At 35.5% G+C, this 22,738-nt stretch overlaps 1 protein-coding gene across 2 annotated transcripts in view; it reads left to right on the top strand.

Annotated features, from left to right (window-relative positions):
* LOC149922550 (calcium/calmodulin-dependent protein kinase kinase 1) overlaps window positions 1–22,738 on the top strand; it is a 114,946-nt gene that overhangs the window by 30,678 nt on the left and 61,530 nt on the right. The window contains exons 1-2 of one of the 2 annotated variants that reach the window (XM_090164172.1): window positions 13,577–13,706; window positions 20,536–21,181. In XM_090164172.1, coding sequence (XP_090020298.1) covers window positions 13,660–13,706; window positions 20,536–21,181 — 693 coding nt within the window. In that variant the 5' untranslated portion in view covers window positions 13,577–13,659. Of the gene's footprint in view, window positions 1–13,576; window positions 13,707–20,535; window positions 21,182–22,738 lie in introns of those variants that run through there. The other variant, XM_090164171.1, reaches the window with a different exon arrangement.

Genomic DNA, 22,738 nt, shown 5'->3' with positions numbered 1-22,738 from the left:
TCAACTTGATTAGATTTAATCAACTTGATTAGATTTAATCAACTTGATTAGATTTAATCAACTTGATTAGATTTAATCAACTTAATCGTGATTAAATTGAATTTAATCGTGATTAAATTGAATTTAATCGTGATTAAATTGAATTTAATGAAAATAATCGTGATTAAATTGAATTTAATGAAAATAATCGTGATTAAATTGAATTTAATGAAAATAATCGTGATTAAATCGGATTTAATCATTTGAGGGGGGCGTCGTTAAACAAGGAAGTGACCTGCCCCTCGGTAGCAACCGTTTTCAATTTTGATGGTTAGAAATCCGCGGACTATTCCATATAATTTTCCCAAGAATAACGAGCAATATGATCTTAGCATTATTCTAACCTAACTTAAATAATAAATTAACAAAACCGTGGCGAAAAATTAAGACTATTAAAAGATTCACGAGTTCGATGAATCCCTTCACGGCCACCGAAATCGAGCCATTTCAATAATCATTTTGAGCATGCTAATATCACTTTATATTAGCGTATGCAAAGCGGTTAAATACGTCTGCTAACCTCAACGATATAGCTGGCTAAATAGTAATTTCGAGTTCGATCAATTGTAGCGTTGCTACGTTTGGTCGATTCCAAATCGAATAATGGGCCTAAATATTATTTTATCCAATGCTAATGAGTTACACAAATATTATTCCCCTCCACATCAAAGCAATGATATTATTCGCCTCCACATCAATATTATTCGCCAGTCTTGATGTTAGCATAGACAGATAATATTGTATAAAAATTCCCAGAAATTCATTTTTCACCCTTTTTGTGGTTATAATTACAAAATAACAGTTCATTAAGTTTTCAGTATATTAAAGGCGGCTTTTTAGAATGAAGAATAAATAAAATGCCTTTCCACACAAACACTTAAAGTTTTTAAATTTAAAAAAACCCATTGGTGTATTCCTATTAAAATAAAATAATTAATTTATAAATATTAACAATGTTCTAGTTAACCATGGTAGGTGGGTTGTCACTTTCGTCTCGCAGCAAGAGGAGCCTGGTTCGATCCCAGCTTGTGGCACTGCGCGTTGAGTTTGCAAGTTCTCTCCCCACTAGTTTAAGGGGTTTCCCCTCGAGCTCTTTGGTTTCCTCTTACCATTAAAACTTGTCGAGGTTAACGGTAATAGTTAGTGTAGGGAACTGTTCGCTTAAGTGGCGTGAAGGGCTTGCCACCACCCTCCTACGCATTGTAACCCGGCAACCTGAATTAATGGCTTTAAAAGTCACTTGATGGCTTAGGCCTAAGGTGGTGCCAACTGATTTTATTTTTATTATTATATGGTGAAAAATTCAAAGTTAAACGTTAATATAAAAATTATAGACCGATTCTTTATAAATTGCTAATGGGAAGACATTAATTTAAAGGGAAGTCTTTCAATTTTTTTATTTTAATGCTTTCATTCATCGTAGATGGCGCCAGTTTCAATATTTTGCAGGGAAGGTAGTAAATTATTACTCATTTCTTAAAACTAACTTTAAAAAAATATTTCCAGAGATTTTATGTAGAAGGTTCAAATCATTACAAATCTAACAAAAAAAACCGAAAAAAATGACACTTCAGATAATTTAAAATTGGACATTTTCCGACTGGTGGCGTTATCTATTAAGACTTTGCGTATTTAAAAATCAAACCTTTAATGGGACCAGCAGTCTAAAACGTAGAAGTTTTAAATTATCAAAAAACGGTGAAACAAAAGTGGAATTTTTTTTATAGTTTGTACTTAAAGTGTCTCATAAAATACTGTTAGTTGTGTTCGTAATAAATCAGCGAGTTTTTTTTTTGTTGCTTCCTGCCAAAAAGTTTAAATTGGCACCATCTACAATAAACAAAGGCGTTAAAATTGAACATTTAAGTTGTTTTCTCTTAAGGCTTGTTTCTCTGTAAGCAATTTGCGTCTATTGCGACGAGGGTCTGCACTAACAAAATAATATAAATATGTCAAAGGTCGTCCTGGAATTTAATCTCGGTTATCTCGTCTTTTCGCTCGAAACGAGTGATTTCTTCTTGGAATGAATAAGTTTCTGGCGAGCGTTACGCGATTTTAAAATAAAGAAGAGATATTTTCCTATATTTCTAAGCCTCGGCCCAGGGTGCCGTTTATTTCCCTGACTAAGAAAAACATTGAATTCCTTTCTAAGGAAATCGACAAAAAAGTGACTGGTTTTTTTCTCTCTCGCTTTGAGCTGTGCAGCATCTTTTTCGTCCGGTACATCCTAGATGGCGCCGGAATTATACTCTGGTCAAGGGATCAATTTTATAAATATCTTTTTGGTTGGAACTATTAGCCTTTTAGGTTTACATAGAGCCATATAGCGGCCAAAGCGAGAGGCTCATAAACTACTGGATTTTCGTCTGCTAAGCAGACTATTTTCCTTGACCAAAGCTTCTGCTTAGCAGACGAAAATCCAGTAGTAGTTTTTAAGCTTCTCGCTTTGGCCGCTACATGGCTCTATGTAAACCTAAAAGGCTAATTGGCAAAGGCAGAGCCGCCCTTGGATATCTGCAGACTGGCTTTTCAGTGTATAGATTGATAGTGGGACTATCGGCTTCTAGGTATAGGTAGCGCTCTATCTATTGGGGCTGGAGGTTAATATTAAAATAAAATTTAGAGTTAATTTAACATTAAAATAAAATTTAGAGTTAATTTAACATTAAAATAAAATTTAGAGTTAATTTAACATTAAAATAAAATTTAGAGTTAATTTAACATTAAAATAAAATTTAGAGTTAATTTAACATTAAAATAAAATTTAGAGTTAATTTAACATTAAAATAAAATTGGGAATTAATTTAGTATTAAAATAAAATTGGGAATTAATTTAGTATTAAAATAAAATTGGGAATTATTTAGTATTAAAATAAAATTGGGAATTATTTAGTATTAAAATAAAATTGGGAATTATTTAGTATTAAAATAAAATTGGGAATTATATTAATATTAGAATAAAATTGGGAATTATATTAATATTAGAATAAAATTGGGAATTATATTAAGATTAGAATAAAATTGAGATTTATATTAATATTAGAATAAAACTGAGAATTATATTAATATTAAAATAAAATTGTGAATTAATTTAGTATTAAAATAAAATTGGGAATTATATTAAGATTAGAATAAAATTTAGAATTATATTAATATTAGAATAAAACTGATAATTATATTAATATTAAAATAAAATTGTGAATTAATTTAGTATTAGAATAAAATTGGGAATTATATTAAGATTAGAATAAAATTGAGAATTATATTAAGATTAGATTAAAATTGAGAATTATATTAAGATTAAAATAAAATTTAGAATTAATTTCGTATTAAAATAAAATTGGGAATTATATAAATATTAAAATAAAATTTAGAATTATATTAATATTAAAATTTTCTTACTGCACTTTTCTCGGTTTGACAAATGTAGACGACAACTTAAGCGCCGAACTATATTAGTCCTTTCGACAACTGGTTTCCCATCTCCGTTGGATAGCCCCTGTTTTCTTTTTATTATTATTCGACCCGATTGAGTCGTTTCCTGCATCTTGGCAGCCTCCATTTTCCTTTTTCCTCGCTCGCCACACGAAAGCGAAGAGAGAAATTTAGATCCTTTTCAAAAGAAAATATATTTTTCTTCATTTTCCTCTTTTTATCTCTATGAATCGAAAAACTTTTGCTCCTTATTTTCTTTGATTTGGAAGATTTATCGGCGTTCGTTATTGAAGGATTTATAATTTCCAATCATTAAATCGCTATACTGAGACCCAAAGTACAGCAAGTCGAAATAAGAGATATTTTAAAGAAATTCGAAATAAATTGTTTCACATTTTTAACTTTTTTATGGCTTAAGACAGTAAGAGATGATTGCCAATCTGTTTAATGGTACAGGATTTCTTCTGCCAGTTTTCCCTTAAAGTTTTCTTCCCGCAGCGCAAATATCCTGGTGGTAGGCCAACGTGTTCTGCGGTTGGCCTACCACCAGGATATTTGCGCGGCGGGAAGAAAACTTTAAGGAAAACTGGCAGAAGAAATCCTAGGCCTTTAATGGTATAGGTGATTTAAAAAGAGTAAAATTTTGATTTTCAGGGGGAAGAAAATCTTGGATAGAACTAAAAATTATCCGTTTTAATGGTTTTTATCCATAACCGAAAATTCTCCGAATAAAAACTAAATTTCTTTGAATATTAAATCGTTTTATAACCGCGAATAATATCCATAAATAAAAAGTTAACCGAAATCTTTTTAAATAATTGAAATTTTTGCGGTTAATTTTTTGGTTCCACCGAGCTCTACTCTTGGAGCTATAATATCATCTTTAACTAAGTTGAAATTTGCCAAAAACCCGTTCACTTAACAAAAAACTTATTGAAAATGTGAAAATCTCGGCAAAAATCAGTTAAATTCAACATCGGCGTAAAAACCGGAAATAACACGTGAATCACAATATAAAATTTTAAAATTGATTTGGTATTTCGGAAATAACTCCGTACGCAAACTGTGCAAGTGTCCAACTACTCTTGTACAAGTCTAACTTCCTATTATTATGGCCATTATTCCAGATAAAAAACCAAAAATTAGTTTATCTCAAATTGAGGTTTTCAGACTTGTTTCGCTTTTGCTCTCGGGCATCGATTTCAGCCTAGCTTGTTTTTTTCGGTAAATCAGTGATTTGGGGATTTTCTGCGTTTGGTTTTTTTCTATATTCTATTGAAAGCGACCCTTGACAGCGGATCGAATCGTAGGAAAAAATATGGCCCAAGGACCATTCATAAGCGGCTTATTAACGCCTTTTCAACATTACTCTCTAGTCAAACCCAGATCAGTTCGTTAGGCTTAAGTAGTTTTTCGCCTGGATAGTCTACCCGGCGAAGTAAGACGTTATTTATATTATCAATATAAATATAAATATTATACAAAAATGGGCCCCAAGAGAGCTGTTATTATCAGCTAGGCTAATACCCAAGGCAGTGAGGCACCACCTTAAGCCTAAGTCATCAAGCGACTTTTGAAGCCATTAATTCAGGTGGCCGGGTTACAATGCGTAGGAGGGTGGTGGAAAGCCCTGCATGCCACGCGATCGAGCCAACAGCTCCCTACACTAACTATTACCGTTAACCTCAACAAGTTTTTATGGAAGGGGAAACTGAAGAGCTCTGGGGAAAACCACTTAAAGCAGTGGTGAGATAACTTGCAAACTCAACGCCGAAGGAGTAGTTCCGAGTTTTCACCCAGTGCCACAAGTTGGGATCAAACCCGGCTCCTCTTGCTGCGAGGCGAAAGCGCTAACCACTCCGCCACCCCACCTTCTATTAAGTTTCTAAAGGTAATTATTTTGAAATAACAAACGCGTTTTCACTGGTATTTATTGACACAATCGTACTCTGGTAGTAATTTTGCCACCATAAAAGATGTCCACTGTTAGAAGTATAATATTTAATCTATATACACGAGTTCTTAAGCGACATCTGTGAAAATAGTGGGTGGGAGTTTTTGTTATTACCCACTCTCGTTAGTACCGTATCGATTCTATTTATCCGCGTAATTTCTCTCGGGGTTTATTCCCGGGACAATTTTAGCTAATCAATTGTTTCTGTCGTGCATTCCAAAACCGGTTCATTTGTCTTTCCGACTTGTACGTCGTAATCGAATCTCGCTCGACGACAAATCCAAATCCCCAATTTAGTCTTTCCTATTTCGAATGAAAGCAACGTCGTTGGTTTCGCTTCACTCTTTATTCCGCGAGTTAGTTTCGTCTTGGACTGAGTAGTCGGTCGTTCTAATCCCACTCTTCGTGTACCCGCATTGAGAGAAGTTCGTTGACTTTGACATTTCGCGACTATGCTAGAGCGTAGGCTTCCAAATGAAATATTGCTTTCCCGACTTTCCGTACTTTAAAGAGAATTCGCCGAAATACAAGTTTCCTATTCGTTAAGTTTAAGCCAAAATTTTCCCCAACTTTCTTTATGAACTCGCTGTTTTCGACTTCCTAAAACGCGTTGTATTTTCGTTCACCGGCTGTAGTAAAAGTTGCTAAGCGGGGGAAAAATATTCCTAATTAGTAACGCAATTTTGATATTGACGGATAAATATATCTGAACGCGTGACGTTATTCGTGAATTAAGCAATATTTAATTGGCAGAAGCCTTCAAAGAAAGACCAAAATTTTAGTTTCGCAATTGACAGTTTTTTTTAAATTTATTTATTTAAGGGGGAAGACTACTGTGGCCATTGTCTACTTTCGCGCTATTTCAAGCTGAACTCCTTTAATTTGGTATTTTAACTTATACAATTAATAGTTATGTGTAGAACATCCTCTTGTTTAGTGATTAAAATAATTTTGGCGAATTTAAATTTAAAAGTAATTAAGTTATTACGTTTTAATTCGGACCCCGGAGCTAAACAAGTTGGGCAAGGGCCCAAACTACCCTTTAGTTAGGACTTATATCTCGTTAACTATTAATATTATAATTATCAAAATTATTTTAAGCACTAGAGGAAGGTTCAGCCTAATAATAAAAATATAATTCCATTATTTAATTGTTAAAACAGAAACGTTCAGCTTGAACGAAAGAGAGGTTTTGACTGTATTCTTCCCCCTTAATTGGTATACACTTCGAAAAAATTTCAGAAAAATTTAAAAATAGAACACCTTTGCCGTTAAATAAATAAACGAATATAATTGCTGATATTACGTTGCTAGTACAATGTCTAGAAGAATATTATAGTTCATAACTGCATTCGATATGATGCTCTATGGATAATAGTACTTCTTATAAAGTAACGTGGCCTTCTTGTTTAAATGGGGCTCTTACGTCACAGTCTCTTACTTTTACAAGGCTACGAGCGCGCGCTACAGTCGCCAGGAATATAGGGTTTTCTAGCGCGCGTGCAAATCGCTCGTGCGCAAAATATACTAATAAAGCTGGATCTTATGATGTAAGAGCAACATATTAACAAGTTGGGCAGACAACTTTTTATTTCATAAAATCAACTATTGCCATGGTGATTCAAATAGTTTGCTCAACCACCACTGCAACTACTACTCGTTCTGTTGTCTGTTTATACTGCCAAAGTTGAAAGCTTTCTAAAGCCTGGTTTCCACTTGGCGGAAAATCACCGACAGAAAGTTCGACGTCGGCGATATGGTTTTCAACGTTTCGCTCACTGTCGGCGTTTTAGCATTTTCACTTGGCGTTTTTTTAGGGCGGAAATAAAGCGGTTTTTTTTTTCTGGCAGCGAGTTCGTCGGTTTTCGTCTGATTGTGGAGATTTAAGCCTAGGCCTAAAAATGGATGATTTATCTGATCATAATAGTGAACTATTGATTAAAGCTCATGTAAGCATTTTAAATTTAATGTTATTTTACATGATCTATCGTGTTTAAAGAAATATGAGTTATGAAAGATCGGTTTGGGTGAAAGAAACATACTGGAAAAGAAGGCAACAAGGGTATCAAGAAAAAAACACGTTCCAAAATTCACAGAAAAGCACGTGGCCGAGTTCCGGATGCAAGAGGCAGGAAATTAACCATCCCCCCTGACGTCACAGTCGCCTTTCGATAATGGTTTTTGATTGGTTGAAAAAGAGCGAAATCGCCCAACTGAGCGAAAAAAATAGAAATGAAATTTTCGCACATTTTCCGTCGACGCCGGGTTTTTTCGCCCAAAAACCGACAAGTGAAAACCAGGCTTAAAATGAAGTTCTGGCAGCCGGATTGCGATAAAGGCTATAAAGTCCGATATGTTTTTATTAACTTGCCTATTCTATATATTGAAGAGGATCAGTGTCAGGGTTGGCAAGTTTTTAATGTTTTTCCAAAAATCAATTCAAACTTTTTTTTATTTAAATCGGATTTTTTTTTAATTGTTTTTAATGATTTTTATACAATTGATGGCTCTTTTCCTGTATAAGTAACAGATATTTTACTTTTATCAGTTAGATAATCTTAAATTCAATGAAATCTTAATTAAATTTAATTACTATTTAAAATTTTAGTTTGCACAGATTTTCTACGTATTATAATATTTTAAGAACCTATTTTTGCCAATTTTTTATTCCTCCATTGAATTATAATTTTTATTCCTCCATTGAATTATAATTTTTATTCCTCCATTGAATTATAATTTTTATTCCTCCATTGAATTATAATTTTTATTCCTCCATTGAATTATAATTTTTATTCCTCCATTGAATTATAATTTTTATTCATCCATTGAATTATAATTTTTATTCCTCCATTGAATTATAATTTTTATTCCTCCATTGAATTATAATTTTTATTCCTCCATTGAATTATAATTTTTATTCCTCCATTGAATTATAATTTTTATTCCTCCATTGAATTATAATTTTTATTCCTCCATTGAATTATAATTTTTATTCCTCCATTGAATTATAATTTTTATTCCTCCATTGAATTATAATTTTTATTCCTCCATTGAATTATAATTTTTATTCCTCCATTGAATTATAATTTTTGTCCTCCATTGAATTATAATTTTTATTCCTCCATTGAATTATAATTTTTATTCCTCCATTGAATTATAATTTTTATTCCTCCATTGAATTATAATTTTTATTCCTCCATTGAATTATAATTTTTATTCCTCCATTGAATTATAATTTTTATTCCTCCATTGAATTATAATTTTTATTCCTCCATTGAATTATAATTTTTATTCCTCCATTGAATTATAATTTTTATTCCTCCATTGAATTATAATTTTTATTCCTCCATTGAATTATAATTTTTATTCCTCCATTGAATTATAATTTTTATTCCTCCATTGAATTATAATTTTTATTCCTCCATTGAATTATAATTTTTATTCCTCCATTGAATTATAATTTTTATTCCTCCATTGAATTATAATTTTTATTCCTCCATTGAATTATAATTTTTATTCCTCCATTGAATTATAATTTTTATTCCTCCATTGAATTATAATTTTTATTCCTCCATTGAATTATAATTTTTATTCCTCCATTGAATTATAATTTTTATTCCTCCATTGAATTATAATTTTTATTCCTCCATTGAATTATAATTTTTATTCCTCCATTGAATTATAATTTTTATTCCTCCATTGAATTATAATTTTTATTCCTCCATTGAATTATAATTTTTATTCCTCCATTGAATTATAATTTTTATTCCTCCATTGAATTATAATTTTTATTCCTCCATTGAATTATAATTTTTATTCCTCCATTGAATTATAATTTTTATTCCTCCATTGAATTATAATTTTTATTCCTCCATTGAATTATAATTTTTATTCCTCCATTGAATTATAATTTTTATTCCTCCATTGAATTATAATTTTTGTCCTCCATTGAATTATAATTTTTATTCCTCCATTGAATTATAATTTTTATTCCTCCATTGAATTATAATTTTTATTCCTCCATTGAATTATAATTTTTATTCCTCCATTGAATTATAATTTTTATTCCTCCATTGAATTATAATTTTATTCCTCCATTGAATTATAATTTTTATTCCTCCATTGAATTATAATTTTTATTCCTCCATTGAATTATAATTTTTATTCCTCCATTGAATTATAATTTTTATTCCTCCATTGAATTATAATTTTTATTCCTCCATTGAATTATAATTTTTATTCCTCCATTGAATTATAATTTTTATTCCTCCATTGAAATCAAATTCCCTGATCAGTGCTATCAGAAGTATAAAATATACTCTTAGAAGATTATTATTCAGCTAGACTATAAAATTGAAAGACCGATTACAACAACATGAAACTAATTGTAAGTACAGCCTTTGGTAATGCTTAATATGTAATTAATTACGTTCAAAGCTACGGGCTTCTACACTGATTACAGTGAGGGAACTGTCCCTTACCGCCACCTGATGTTTCAAAATGTAGGAATAAAGCTGCATATAGAGATATTAACTTAGGGTCATTCCATGACAAATCAACCAGAGGCTATTTGGTTTATTGGGTAATTTTGGGCCAAAACGCCGATTTCCAATTTTTTTTTAATGAACTTTAAACGGTTTCGGAGATATTTTATACCAAATTTGGACAAAAATGGAAAAAGTGACCATGGCATCTGAAGTCCAAAATTCATATCTTTTGATATAATGGTCCGATTTTAACCAAAACAAAGTTATTATAAAGCCATGTTTGCGTTCTAGAACATTCTACATTGAACCGTTAATTATGAAAATTCAGATTTAATCATTTGACCTTTACTTGTTACTCAATTTTTAAAAATATTTTAATATTTTTTTTCCGTGATTTACTAGATAATGTTGTAACCCCAATATATTATTTTATAGTTTTCGAGAAAAAATTCTTTTCTACAGCACCAATTGACCAAGTAAATGCCGCAGCTCTTTCGACAATGAAAGATATGAACACCTTCGGGGCTATGAGAGTCTCGAATTACCGAATGTCTTTGGTGAAATATCTCCTGGTGATTTTGTATCGTCTTTATGAAGACAATTACTAAATAGCAGTAGTTATTCCTAAAAATTGTAAAGGCTTTTTAAATGATTGCAAATAATAATTAAACACTACTGTAAACTATTAAAATAAAGGTTCTTGTGTTTGAAAAAATGTCATGTATATACTTGGTCAATTGGTGCTGTATAAAATAATTTTTATCTCGAAAACTTATCTAGTAAATCATGGATTGGAAATTTATTAAAATAGTTTTAAAAATTGAGTAACAAGTAAAGGTCAAAGGTCAAATGATTCAATCTCAATTTTCATAATTAACGGTTCCATGTAGAATGTTCTAGTTTTTTATTTGAAAAGAACGCAAACATGGCTTTATAATGACTTCGTTTTGGTTAAAATCGGACTATTATATCCAAGGATATGAATTTTGGACTTCAGAGGCCATGGTCACTTTTTTCCATTTTTGGCCAATTTGGTATCAAATATCTCCAAAACCGTTTATAGTTCATTAAAAATAATTTGTAAATCGGCTTTTTGGGCCAAAATTACCCTATAAACCAAATTATAGTGAAATCTAAGAGGGTAAGGTGGACAAATTAAAAAAAAGCTTGGTTTGTCATGGAATGACCCTTAAGCATAAACGTTTAATAAATCTGCTGGAGCCAGACATGGGCAAAACTGAGTGAATTTGTGCGAGTGATTTCCGCCTCTCACTGTTCTCACTCCACTCCCTAATAAAAAGTTCCACTCTTACCCCCGCGAAAAGAGTGAAAGTAGTCAAGGTCAGCTCTTCCCAGGGTTGGCAAAAAACCGGCTTTTTTAAAAATTGAAAAATCCAGTATGGTTAAATCCAGCTGTAACTGGTGGTTTAAACCGGTTAAAACCATTAATAAAAAATGAGAAAATTGCTTATATCAAGCCCTCATTGCTCAAATTTCCCGATTTAAAAATTACGTTTTTGCGCGTGACAGTACCTTTACATTGTGAGGTATAGCAGACTTATTTACCCGCTTTTATACCCTAACATGGCAGCGTATTTTCACGCGCAAAATTAATTTTAAGATACCCTAATTGCTTCTATGTTAGCTCTCATTACTCGCGACAAAAAGTGAAGGTTAAGTTTTGTTAATGTTTCTAATTAATTTATCAATTTTTTTATAAAAAAAAGTGGTTTTAACCATGGATTTTATTTGGTGGTTAAATCCGGCTTAAACCAGGGTGGTTTAATCCAGTCTGGCTGGATCATGCCAACCCTGGCTCTTCCACACTTATTGATTTTCAAGACTATTAAAAGAAGATGGGAAATTAATTTAAATTTAATTTAATGACTTTACTGGAGAGCGTGGTGCCGTCTATTAACGACAAAGAAGGCGAGTGACGAAAAGCGAGAGTGCGAAAGAGAAGATTTTTATTTAGTTCCACTGCCACTCTAAATATCACTAACGATTTGGCCAATGTCTGGCTGGAGCCTGCGAAGAAGCGTGTTTCTTGAGGGTACCATTAGCGGTAAAGGTAAATGGATGTTTTAACTTTTGTCGCTATTTATTTGACTTAGCAGCGGGGTCATGGGCAGATTTAATTGGTGTAAATGGTATCGGTACCCTAAATGTCGGCTTTGATGAGAATGAACGGCACTCTGGCTTTGAAACGGGGTCGGCCCGTTTTTCCGTTCGACCTACACGAGCCGGATTGAATTACGATCGAGCTCTCGATTGCCGCTTAACGAAGCACGATTGTTCTCTTTCTTGGTGTGGAGGACTGCTTTTTTTGCCCCAATAAATAAATAGGAAAGCGCGAATTTCTCGCCCACACGGTTAGAACTACGCCATCTCTTTTAGCAGTGGCGGCAAAGTCGCGATTTTTAATACAATTATATTGCGTTCTACCATAAGTAACATAATAACAATAAGTATGACAATTAACGAGTATTTACAACCAAACTGATTTTCATAGTTCGTCGCCGTTAAAACAAAACCACTTATCTTTTCGGTGGCCTTTTTGAGAAAAATGTATTTTTTAATTTTGCAGGGACTTGTGAAATCGCGTGTTAGGTTTTTACATGTGAGTTAATTTTATAGTTAAATAATTTCGTTTCAATATTGACTCTTTATGAGGATTTTAATTTAAAAATATTTTGCTAAAGGGGAATTTTTAGAGATACGTGGTTTCGCGTCATGAAGTGAGATAGGAGCTGAAAATAAGCGAGATACGTGCTTTTGCGCGAAATAAGTTGTGAATATCAAAGATACGTTTAAAAAAATAAATCCAATTGCAACCTATTAATGTTTTTAATGTTATAAACGTAAATTGGGGTGTAGAATCTAAATATGTCAATTTTGACAAAACCACGTATCTCAAGTTACGTGGTTTTGTTTTAACGGCGACAAGTTGTTTTCTAAGCACAGAGCCCTCTAGTGTCTAAAATATGAGAGATTCTGCTAAGCCGAAATATCTGGTTTCCGATAGATAGATGGAATATTAGGCTAAAATGATAAAAATTAAAAATGTTTTTCTCGGCGCCACGAGCGCATTTTTTTATCACGCGTGATTCGCGCGTGGGCTTCAAAACAAAGCCAAAGCCCCTCGCGACTCCAGAACGTGTTCTCCGATATTAGGCTTAAATTTTTATCAAAAAGTAGTCATCCAAAACGGTAAGTCGCGAGTCCAAGTCACAGCTTGAAGAGAGTATCAGTGCCGAAAAAAGGTTCGGTTAGAAAATTAGCATTAAACAATAGGAAGTGTCATACTTATTGCGTTTATGTTACTTATGGTTCTACGGATGACCATCGCCGGATTTTAGTCGCTGAAAGTGGGTCGTTCCGGTGTCGGTTTCTCGGAAAAACAAAGAATTAGATTGCTGGATAATAAGTCGGCGGAGTCGTGAGTTTTTGTTGACTAAGATCTCTGGGATCGCGCCTCGGAGTTAAACGGGGAAGAGCAAAGCGTAGGGGCGTCGATCGAGGCGACTCCGAGCGGTCGAGCGGCGAACGACTCGCTCGCTCGTGGAATATATTTTTATCAGCTGGCGCGTCGGTTCGATTTCTAAAGGCGGTTGGGCGCGCGTCGCGATCGGAGCATTTGGAGAGTGGAGAGCGCTTTCCATTTCGCACGCTCAAAGCGAGTCTTCGGCGACGATTCTGCACGAGGCATTCTCGCCGGGGAAGATCCCCTTCTAGACAATCAAAATGCTAATTCGAGACCCTTCGTGGCCCAACGACGTGCCCACAGATAGGTAAGCGAATTGACCGCTTTTCAAAGTTAAATCCCATTCAACATTCCATTTCTCCCGCTCGACTTTGCATGGACTGCCGTCGATGTCTATATTGATTCCGACCACGAGCTTGATTGTCTTCCCTAATATGGAGACGCGAATTTACGGAAATTATCTATTTTGTCTTATTATATAAAAACAAAATTATCGATTTTAATTTGGTAAACAAAATTCTTTATCGACATTAGGTAAGTTATTTTACAATCTGTAAAACCGGGAAAAGTCAAGAAATTTTAAAACGGCTCCAAAAGGTCAGGGAGATTAAAAATAGACCCAAGAAGTCAGTAAAATAAAGGAAAATTGAAGATTGTCCCAAAATGTCAGGGATAAAGTCAGGAAAGTTTTAACTGGCCCCAAAAGTCAGGAAGTTCTAAAATGGCCCCAAAAAGTCAGGGAGATTAAAAATAAACCCAAGAAGTCAGGGAAAAATAAGGAAAATTTAAAATGGTCCCAAAAAAGTCAAGGATGAAGTCAGGAAATTTTTAAATGGCAACAGAAAGTCAGGGAAAAGTCAGAGAAATTGAAAATAGTCCCAAAAAGTCAGGAAATTCTAAAATGGTCCCAAAAAGTCGGTGATTAAGTCATAGAATTTGAAAATATGGCAAATAAATTTTTGAAAGATTTTACCTCAATTTTTTCATTTATTGAACAAAAATGGCTAGGTAAAATTTTGAAAATTAATCAAGGAAAATCATTCCGAAAATTTCGTGCGAGCCTGGTTAGAACCCAATTTTAATATTTATTAACGAAATAGCAAAAATATTATTTTATTTTGGTTAGAGTTCAATGTCAATATAATTTTTAATATTAAGTAAAAAATTAAGATAAATGAAATTTCAATTTGAAAAAACTATACTTTATATCGTTTACTGACAAAACAGCAAAACATAAATTATATTGTGGTAAGCAAAATAATTTATTTTATTATTTATTGACAAATTATCGAAATTCGTTTGATAATTTTATTTTAATAATGAAAATATTATATTTTAACATTTGTTGTCGATAAAACAACTATATTATTCTTGTAACAAGAAATGTCTCATAGACATTATGTAATATATTAAAAGATCCCTCTATAACTCGACGTCAATATCCATATTAATTTCTGTCAAAATACGATATCTCCGAATATCGATAAGCGGAATAAAAGAACTGCGTGTAAACTCTCCTTATAAGTAGCTTCGTTCAGCCGCAATCCCTCTTGATTCTACATTCACTTTACAGTGTTTAGATGGCTCATTGATTTTTGTCAAGTTTTCGTCTTCATTTTCACGCAACGCTTTGATTAACGACTAGTTCCCACGAACTCCAGGGGGCGTTCACACTTCACAACTGTTGTTGATCAACTTTTACGGACTTTTAATTGCCCTTGCAACTAAAGCGCGTATTATGAAAACGAATATTTGTGTAGCGCAAACGTTACCTACTCTTCTACGCAATTATCTAAGCAAATAAGAATAGTTTAAATATAAAAGTGTATAATGTGAACGAAGCTTCCCCCTATTTTACCATGGGGGGGAGGAGGGGAAAGAAGTGACTGTCGCAACAATTGGTACGCTTCCGGAGTTCAACGAGGGCGATTCCACGAACAGGCGATAATGTCCCGTTTTAATTAAAATAATTGTTTAAAAGTCATTTTCGAACAATTAATTTTCTAAATTTATCTCGGAGCCACTGAAGCAGTCGTATAATATTTCGTCGCAGTCTGGCAGCGTCTGACAGCGTGCCATTTGTTGGTGGGCAATTGCGTAATTCGTTGGAAGCCCGGTGCACGCGAAGGGCGGCCCGAAAGTCCCGATCGAACCAGCACGGTCACCGATTTTTCCTCTCGCTAGTTAAATAGGGAATTTCTATTCCCTTTTATTATTGGGTCACGCGCTCGCGCGTCTACTTCTATCAGCCGCGTTTTTCCAATACCCATACTTCACGAATTATTCAACCTAGAACGTATTTAGGTTGCTGAGAACTTATCAGCCAGGGCTCTAACTATAATCAAAATTCCGTAATCTTTCTGAAATCTTTTGAAATTATATTGAATATCAAAAAATTTCGAAATAAACGTATTATAAAATTTCAAAATTTCTCTAATTTCCAAAATCACTCCAATTTTCGAAATCACTTTCTGATTTTCGAAATCACTTTCTGATTTTCGAAATCACTTTCTGATTTTCGAAATCACTTTCTGATTTTCGAAATCACCTGGAGGTTCAAAATCTGGTACCCAAAAGTTTTCAACGTTCGTAAAAATTCCGTAAACTGTATAGAAAAATTATTTTAGAAATCTTGAAATCCACTTAAAAATCCCGAAATCTGGGCGAAAATCAGTTCCAAAATATCGAAATCCGAATTAACACCAGAAATCAACACGAAATCTCAAAATCAGTTGAGATTCAAACTTCCGTACGCTAAATTTGCAAATGTCGGACCCTTAGTTTCGACCCTCGCGTATAATCCCGCTAGCATAATCTAATAGACCGTTTCAGCTAGAAGCAACAAACACAACACCCCACACAAGGAGAACGCAACCCGTCAAAGGTCGTGCATTTTCTTGTGTACAATTTTCATTGGTTAGACGCTTTAGCGCCTGCTGCCGTCGGTAGGGGAAAATTCGGAAATTGTTTTCCCCTTCGCCCGTAAAACGTTCAGCGTAAAGGCTCGAGACGCTCGTCCAATGAAATTTGTACACAATACAGCGCTAGCATATTTAAAGGCTAACTGTGTTCTCCTTGTGCTTGTTGCTCCTAGGTTTCAGCAACTCCTGAAAAGGACTTCACTCGAACGTGTACGTCAATCCCCAACGTTTCAAATTTCCAAGCAAAAAGTCTGTACTTTTTAACGTCGGTTGAAGTGAAATACGACTCCATCTGTACTAGTTCTATTATCTACGAAAATTTGCCCATTCTGTTGAAATTCAAATCTAATCCTTGGTTTGAAATATTTTAAATTATGTGACTGACAAATTTTCACTAACCATTTCAATATCGTCTTTCTCTGTAACTTCAAGATTATGCCCGACGTTCCCAACGTCCGAGAAAGTTTCCAAATCAAACCTTACATTCGAGTTAAGAAACCTTTAAGTCTCTAACGGAAACTCCATTTTCACAATTTCGTAGCTCCATCCATTTTATTTTTCTGGAAAACGCTTATAATTAGAAACTGAATAATAGAAACTGAAATTAACTATTTTATTAATTTATTTTAACAAAAGGAGTAGGGCCGTGAAAGTTGAATGAGAGCGAATTTCGCGCGAAACCATTTAACATACGTAACATAATCACTCATAAGTACGCCTCTGTATAACATTTCCATGGAACAATATTTCAATGAGACCTTGCTTCACTTGCTGAGGTTAACTGTAATAGTAAGTGTACGGTGCTGTTGGCTATAGCGTGGCATCTAGGAGCAACAAACACAAGGAGAACTCAGCTAGCCTTTAAACACGCTAACGCGGTGTTGTGTACAAATTTCATTGGACGAACCTTTACGCTGAACGTTTTACGAGCGGGGGAAGACGATTACCGAATTTTCCCCTTCCGACGGCAGCAGGCGCTAAAGCGTCTAATATGAAAAATGTACACCATAAAATGCACGACTTTTGACGGGTTGCGTTCTCCTTGTGTGGGGTGCTATGCCACCACCTTCCTACGCGTTGGAGCCCGGCCACCCGAATTAATGGCATTTAAAGTTGCTAAAACGGCCTCGGATGGTGCCTTAGTATTATTATAATATTATTATTATTATTATATTAACTCTCTTAAAGTCTTTGTGCTGTTGAAAAGGTTACCAAAACTCTTGATCACGTGGCACTATAGATTGATGAGGTGTTTTTCGACATGGAGTTGGAAGTGACGTAATTAACTTCATATCCTGTGAACATGGTTTCATTAAAGAAATTACCATCCGAGTCCAAATGAACCGTCTAACATTGTAAATGTAAATAATAAATTGCGTAGGAATATTTAATTGCGTAGAAAAGCCCTATTTGTGTGACTTATGTTACCCCTAACAAGGTACAAGTTTCAAGAAAATAAAATTGGCAGTATAGCAAATACTTATCTTTAAAAATAAATTTTGATACAAACAAATTATATATTTGAGTGTACTTAGAAGTCTTTATAGTAAATATTTTTTACATGACGGTATAAATACTACGAAACTATGTCAGGGGAACGTTATCTTGAAAGTTCATAAAACTTATCTACACGAATATCCATTGTTAAAAAAGGAAAATTAAGACTAGTACCTTTATAAATGTGTTTATTTATCTAATTTTATCTCGATATCTTATCCGTTGTAATTAGTCTAATTATCTTTTCCCGAGTAATTAATTTAATTGCTCCTTGCGGTTGTAATTTTCCCATCCAATTTGAATGGGAAATTCGGCTCACCCACGAATTTTCGGGGCAGCAGATACGAAATTTAAAATCCTTATTGTGTCTCGTACGGGCGAGAGACTCGTCTCTTACTCTAAAGAAGCCATTTTTGAAGAGCAGTTTAATATTAGGAAATTTGAAACGAGCGCGCCCTGCTTCGGGGCGTGGGGGGAGGGGGGGGGGGAGGGGCATGGGTGAGGAAGTAACGTCTTTCCAGGGAGCTATTTCCGTCAAGTGTCAAAAGCAGCCTTTTGGGAATGTACGCTGGTAATCAAGGCGAGTGTGTTCTCCGAATTCTTGCATAATCTTCCGCGCGTTAATGTTTTACGCGTCTGGAAAGGATTATCCGAGCGAATTCTCCCCAACTAAGTTGGCGCCTCAGAAATATCTTCCTTCAGGGCTCAAATGTTTTCGTTGAAGCTCGCCCGAAAACCATTTCAAAGAATCATTATTTATAAGAGGATTTTCTCGCGGATTTTGTCGCCTTTTCATTGTTAACCGCACGTAACTAATCAATCTTTGGGCTTTTTATTTTCGTTTATTTTTTGGGTTGAGCTTTGAATGGACAATTGTTGACTGAGTGAAAATAAACCCCGACCATTCATTGATTTAAATCGATTCTCAGACGGTACAGTTTGCGTAATATTATTGAATTGTTGAAAAAAATGCGTGGTGTGCCAGAATTTTCCTTTTTGAGAACATAGAGACGTCTTGAAGCTTCTTATCTGCCGAATTTTTGTCTGCTAAGCAGACGCTTTGTTATTCTCAAAAGCAAAACGTCTGCTACGGGTTTCTTCTTAGACGAAAATCCGCCAACTAAGTTCAATTCTCGCGTTGACCGCTATGTCGAATTAAAAGACTAATTAGAGGGTAATTATATAATTTGGTAATTTAACTACATGCGCAATCAGCGGCGATCGTCAAAAATTCCTGTGGGAGCCTGAACATTTTGTTTATCCAAATATTAATATACTTAAAACTTAAGCAAGAAATTGTACAGCTCTTAATCTTTATGACTATATTTGTTTTTAAATGTTCTTAATAAAATTTCCTTCTTCAATGAATTTATAGTTAACAAAATTTAAGTCGATGTCTTCAGAAAAATCGGTGTACATGGCTAGATCACTTTAAAGCATAACTTAAGATAATCGCGTAAAACAGGGTGCACGACGAGGCGTTCATCTGTTTGGACGAATCTATCGAAATCAATTTTATGCTTATTTAATTTTAATGCCAATTGCATCTTCAATATCATAACAACCAGTAAAAAGACGGAATTCGGATGAAATTAAAACCGGTGAGCTTAGAATTTTTCCCTCAATTTTATATCTGTGGGGCCTCTGCCCTCGTATGTTTTTCCTGTGGTGCCTCGATCCCCAGAGCGCCCACGGGATCGCCGCCACAGAATGGAACTAAATAAAAAACCGTCTGCTAATACGCGTTACAACTTGTAATTGTCAACTGATTCCACCCTGTCATGGTGGGCCCTTAACGGATCACGGTGTGCAATAACTGGTGGCTTTACCGGGGAATCGGGGTCCGGCTCTTGTAACCCATAAGGGCGGTGGCGCACTGGGATATGTTAACCGTGATCAAATGGTCCTATCTCCACCTCCGACGTCGGTCAGTTAGGGTCGGAAACTGGGTTTCGGCTCAGGCTAACCGAGAGGAACTGGTAACCTGCTGCGGGGCGGCCGGTCTCCGTATGAAGCGCTGTGGCCCTGTTTCCCGGCCTTTAGGAGGCACACCGGGATATTCGGTGCCAGCTGTGTCGGGTTACGTGGGTTGCACCTAGGACCACCGGGCTATAAATCTGATAAACCTTGTCATGGTGACAAAGCCGAAAACGTAGCACTTGCCATCCTTTGATTCCTTGCGGAACTGTTAATAAGCAAAATTATCTGAATTCTAGAAACTGCTGGTGATTATTAGATGATTGATATCTCAGGAGTATAAGATCTAACCAAATGCTAAACTAATCTAGCAGATGGCCATAGAATAATTACAAAATTTCGTCTGTTAGGACAGGAATTTACAATGGATGGAATCACTATATTTTCACCACCCTGGGCTTATTCTGATTTTGAATAGACTTTCTAGTACATGACCTAGGGCGCATTTTGTTGGGAGGGACTCAAGTATTCATTGAAAAGTTGTATGCCTATTTGAAAGTTTACTTTTCAAGGAATAATACTAGATTGTTTTGAAAGGTAGGCATTTCTTTAGAAAGAGTATATCGCGTATTACGGGCTATTTTTGCTTTGGGCACTTTCGAGAAACGGCTGATTGCAGTCGACCGCGAGGGCGTTTGTTTCCCGAGAAGGAACAATAAATTACGTCTTCCCAATCGATACGAACTCTATATACACGTTTTGGGTAATAATGGATTACGCGTTTGTTTCGTTTTTCAATAGGCACAGTTGCGTAGAAGACGCGAAACCAGAGCGCCTCATCTCTTCTTGCTACCCCGGAAATGGCAACCCGACGCGACAGACGGAGAACGGTGCCGGAAATGGCGCGAACCATCTTGAGCCGGAAGAGGATGTTCGGCGGGATTGTAGGAGCCAGTCGGGGTGCTCCGGCTCAACGTCGGCTCCTCGTTCCAGATTAGTGTTGGACATTAAGCATGAAGTGACCTCCGTTGACGCGGCCATGTCGGGATTATCCTTGGTCGATCGACCTTCTATCGAACCGAGAGACCGAAAGACATCGTTGCCGCTCGTGGCCAACTTGGCCATTGACCCATTGGGTGCGATGACGTCGGACGAAACCATGACGCCGGGAGCGGCCATTTGGGACGGTGGTCATCGCCCTTTGGTCAAGTGCGGGAAAGGCCGCGTCCCGCGCATTACTTACAGCCACTCGCAGGACAGTCACATGGTCAGTAACGGAACCGAAAGACCCATCTACCCCTCGTTGCCTTACTCTCCCTTCTGCTCCCCGAATTCCTCGCCTAGACTTCGGCGATGTCCTCCCAAAGAGTGCAGAAGGGTCTCCATTGAAACTCGACAGAACTACGTGCAACTCAACCAGTACAAGCTCAAGCAGGACATTGGACAGGTAGGAATTGTTTAAATAATTTCTTCTTAGATAGTTACATACATTTCAGGTGAAAAAGGTTTCTAGCTGTGCTTTCTTATCTACTTCAAAATTTACGTAAGAATCGATCTAGACTAGACTGAAATTCGAAATTCGAATTGAAATGATAACAGCATCTGTCAGGGACTTGCTTTTTTTTTGCCACACGGGATTGGAATCTACCAATATTTAAATCATTTAATCCAACTTTAATTAAAGTTACAAACTAAATTAAGAGCTAAATCGAATAAAAATGTTTTAGAAAGATAAAATTGCACGTTACTACGACTGATACTAGATGGGGCGATACGATTGTCGAAAAATGGTTTCAGCTTGAGAGAGAAGCTTAGATATTAGATCCCGATAGCTGCTCTCATAGGTAATCTCCTCCGTTCTCAGAAAGCTACATACGTTCGTGGTAATTATCTCTTAAAATTCATAACTGATAGCACTTATCTCTCGCCTACTATTAACTCTACAAAGCAACCGCTCTTAATTAACACGTGAAAATGTTAAACGTCGATGAAGCCTTTCAGTTTCAAAGTTATTAGCGTTGACTCGAGAAACTGGACCAGTTGGCAACTTGTATACCCAAAATTTAAATTTGGCCCGTACACTTAGGCCCAAAAATATGTATCTGACGTTAAGATCCCGGCAATTTTAGCTTTGATCATGGGGAAAACGCCCTCCCGAACCTGTAAAGGCGTATTTGACACCCCTTCCTCGTGCACTATTTTGGCCGAAATATTGATTCGGAATTCTAGGTATCGGAGCCACTTAATTTATCTCAAAATTGCCGCCCTTCCTTCGACTCCGATGGTCCTTCTCCAAAACGGCACTGCTCATTAATCTAAAACACTCCCTTTCCCAGTAAACTATTAGCTGCTCGAAGCTCATTTCACATCTTCTATAATAATTTATCCGTGTTTACTTTAACCGTTTTGAGACTCCTCACGCGTTGACTGCTAAAGTGGCTTGTAATCGCTGCTTGCGTGATAATTATAATCATTTCATTTGAAGTTTCATTTAAACCAAGGAATACCTCTGCGTACCAGAGTGATTGAGAAAATCATATCACCTCGGGCAGGAATCGAACCTACGACCTTTGGGCAGTGGCGGCCTAAGGGGGGGCCATCGGAGAAGCTCGAGGGGGGGTGAAAACCTCTGCACGGTCCTGGGGGGTGTCATAAAAACTGCCGCCGCCCCGGGGACCCAGCCTTCTTAAGCCGCCACTGCCTTTGGGTTACCATCCCAACACCACTACCATTGAACTACCGAGGCCACGAATAATCAGGTCTCGGACACACAATATATGAATAACTCGATCTGGTTCACATTATTGACGGGATACATTTAACCCGTTGTTGACGGGGCCGTAGCATTTTACGTCAACTAATTTATAACAGGTCCTTGATAGCCTGTAGTCAATGGATTTGTATACTCCCGTACCGTAGATAAATACATACCGGGGGTTTACAATTATAATTTTTTTTTATTATTACGCAGGAATTTATAATTAGAAGTTTCATTTAAACCAAG

Source organism: Leiobunum rupestre, chromosome 11 (assembly GCF_980474605.1).
Source record: "Leiobunum rupestre chromosome 11, qqLeiRupe1.1.hap1, whole genome shotgun sequence".
Taxonomy (NCBI): Eukaryota; Metazoa; Arthropoda; class Arachnida; order Opiliones; family Sclerosomatidae; genus Leiobunum; species Leiobunum rupestre.
This window is presented reverse-complemented; position numbering and strand designations above follow the sequence as displayed.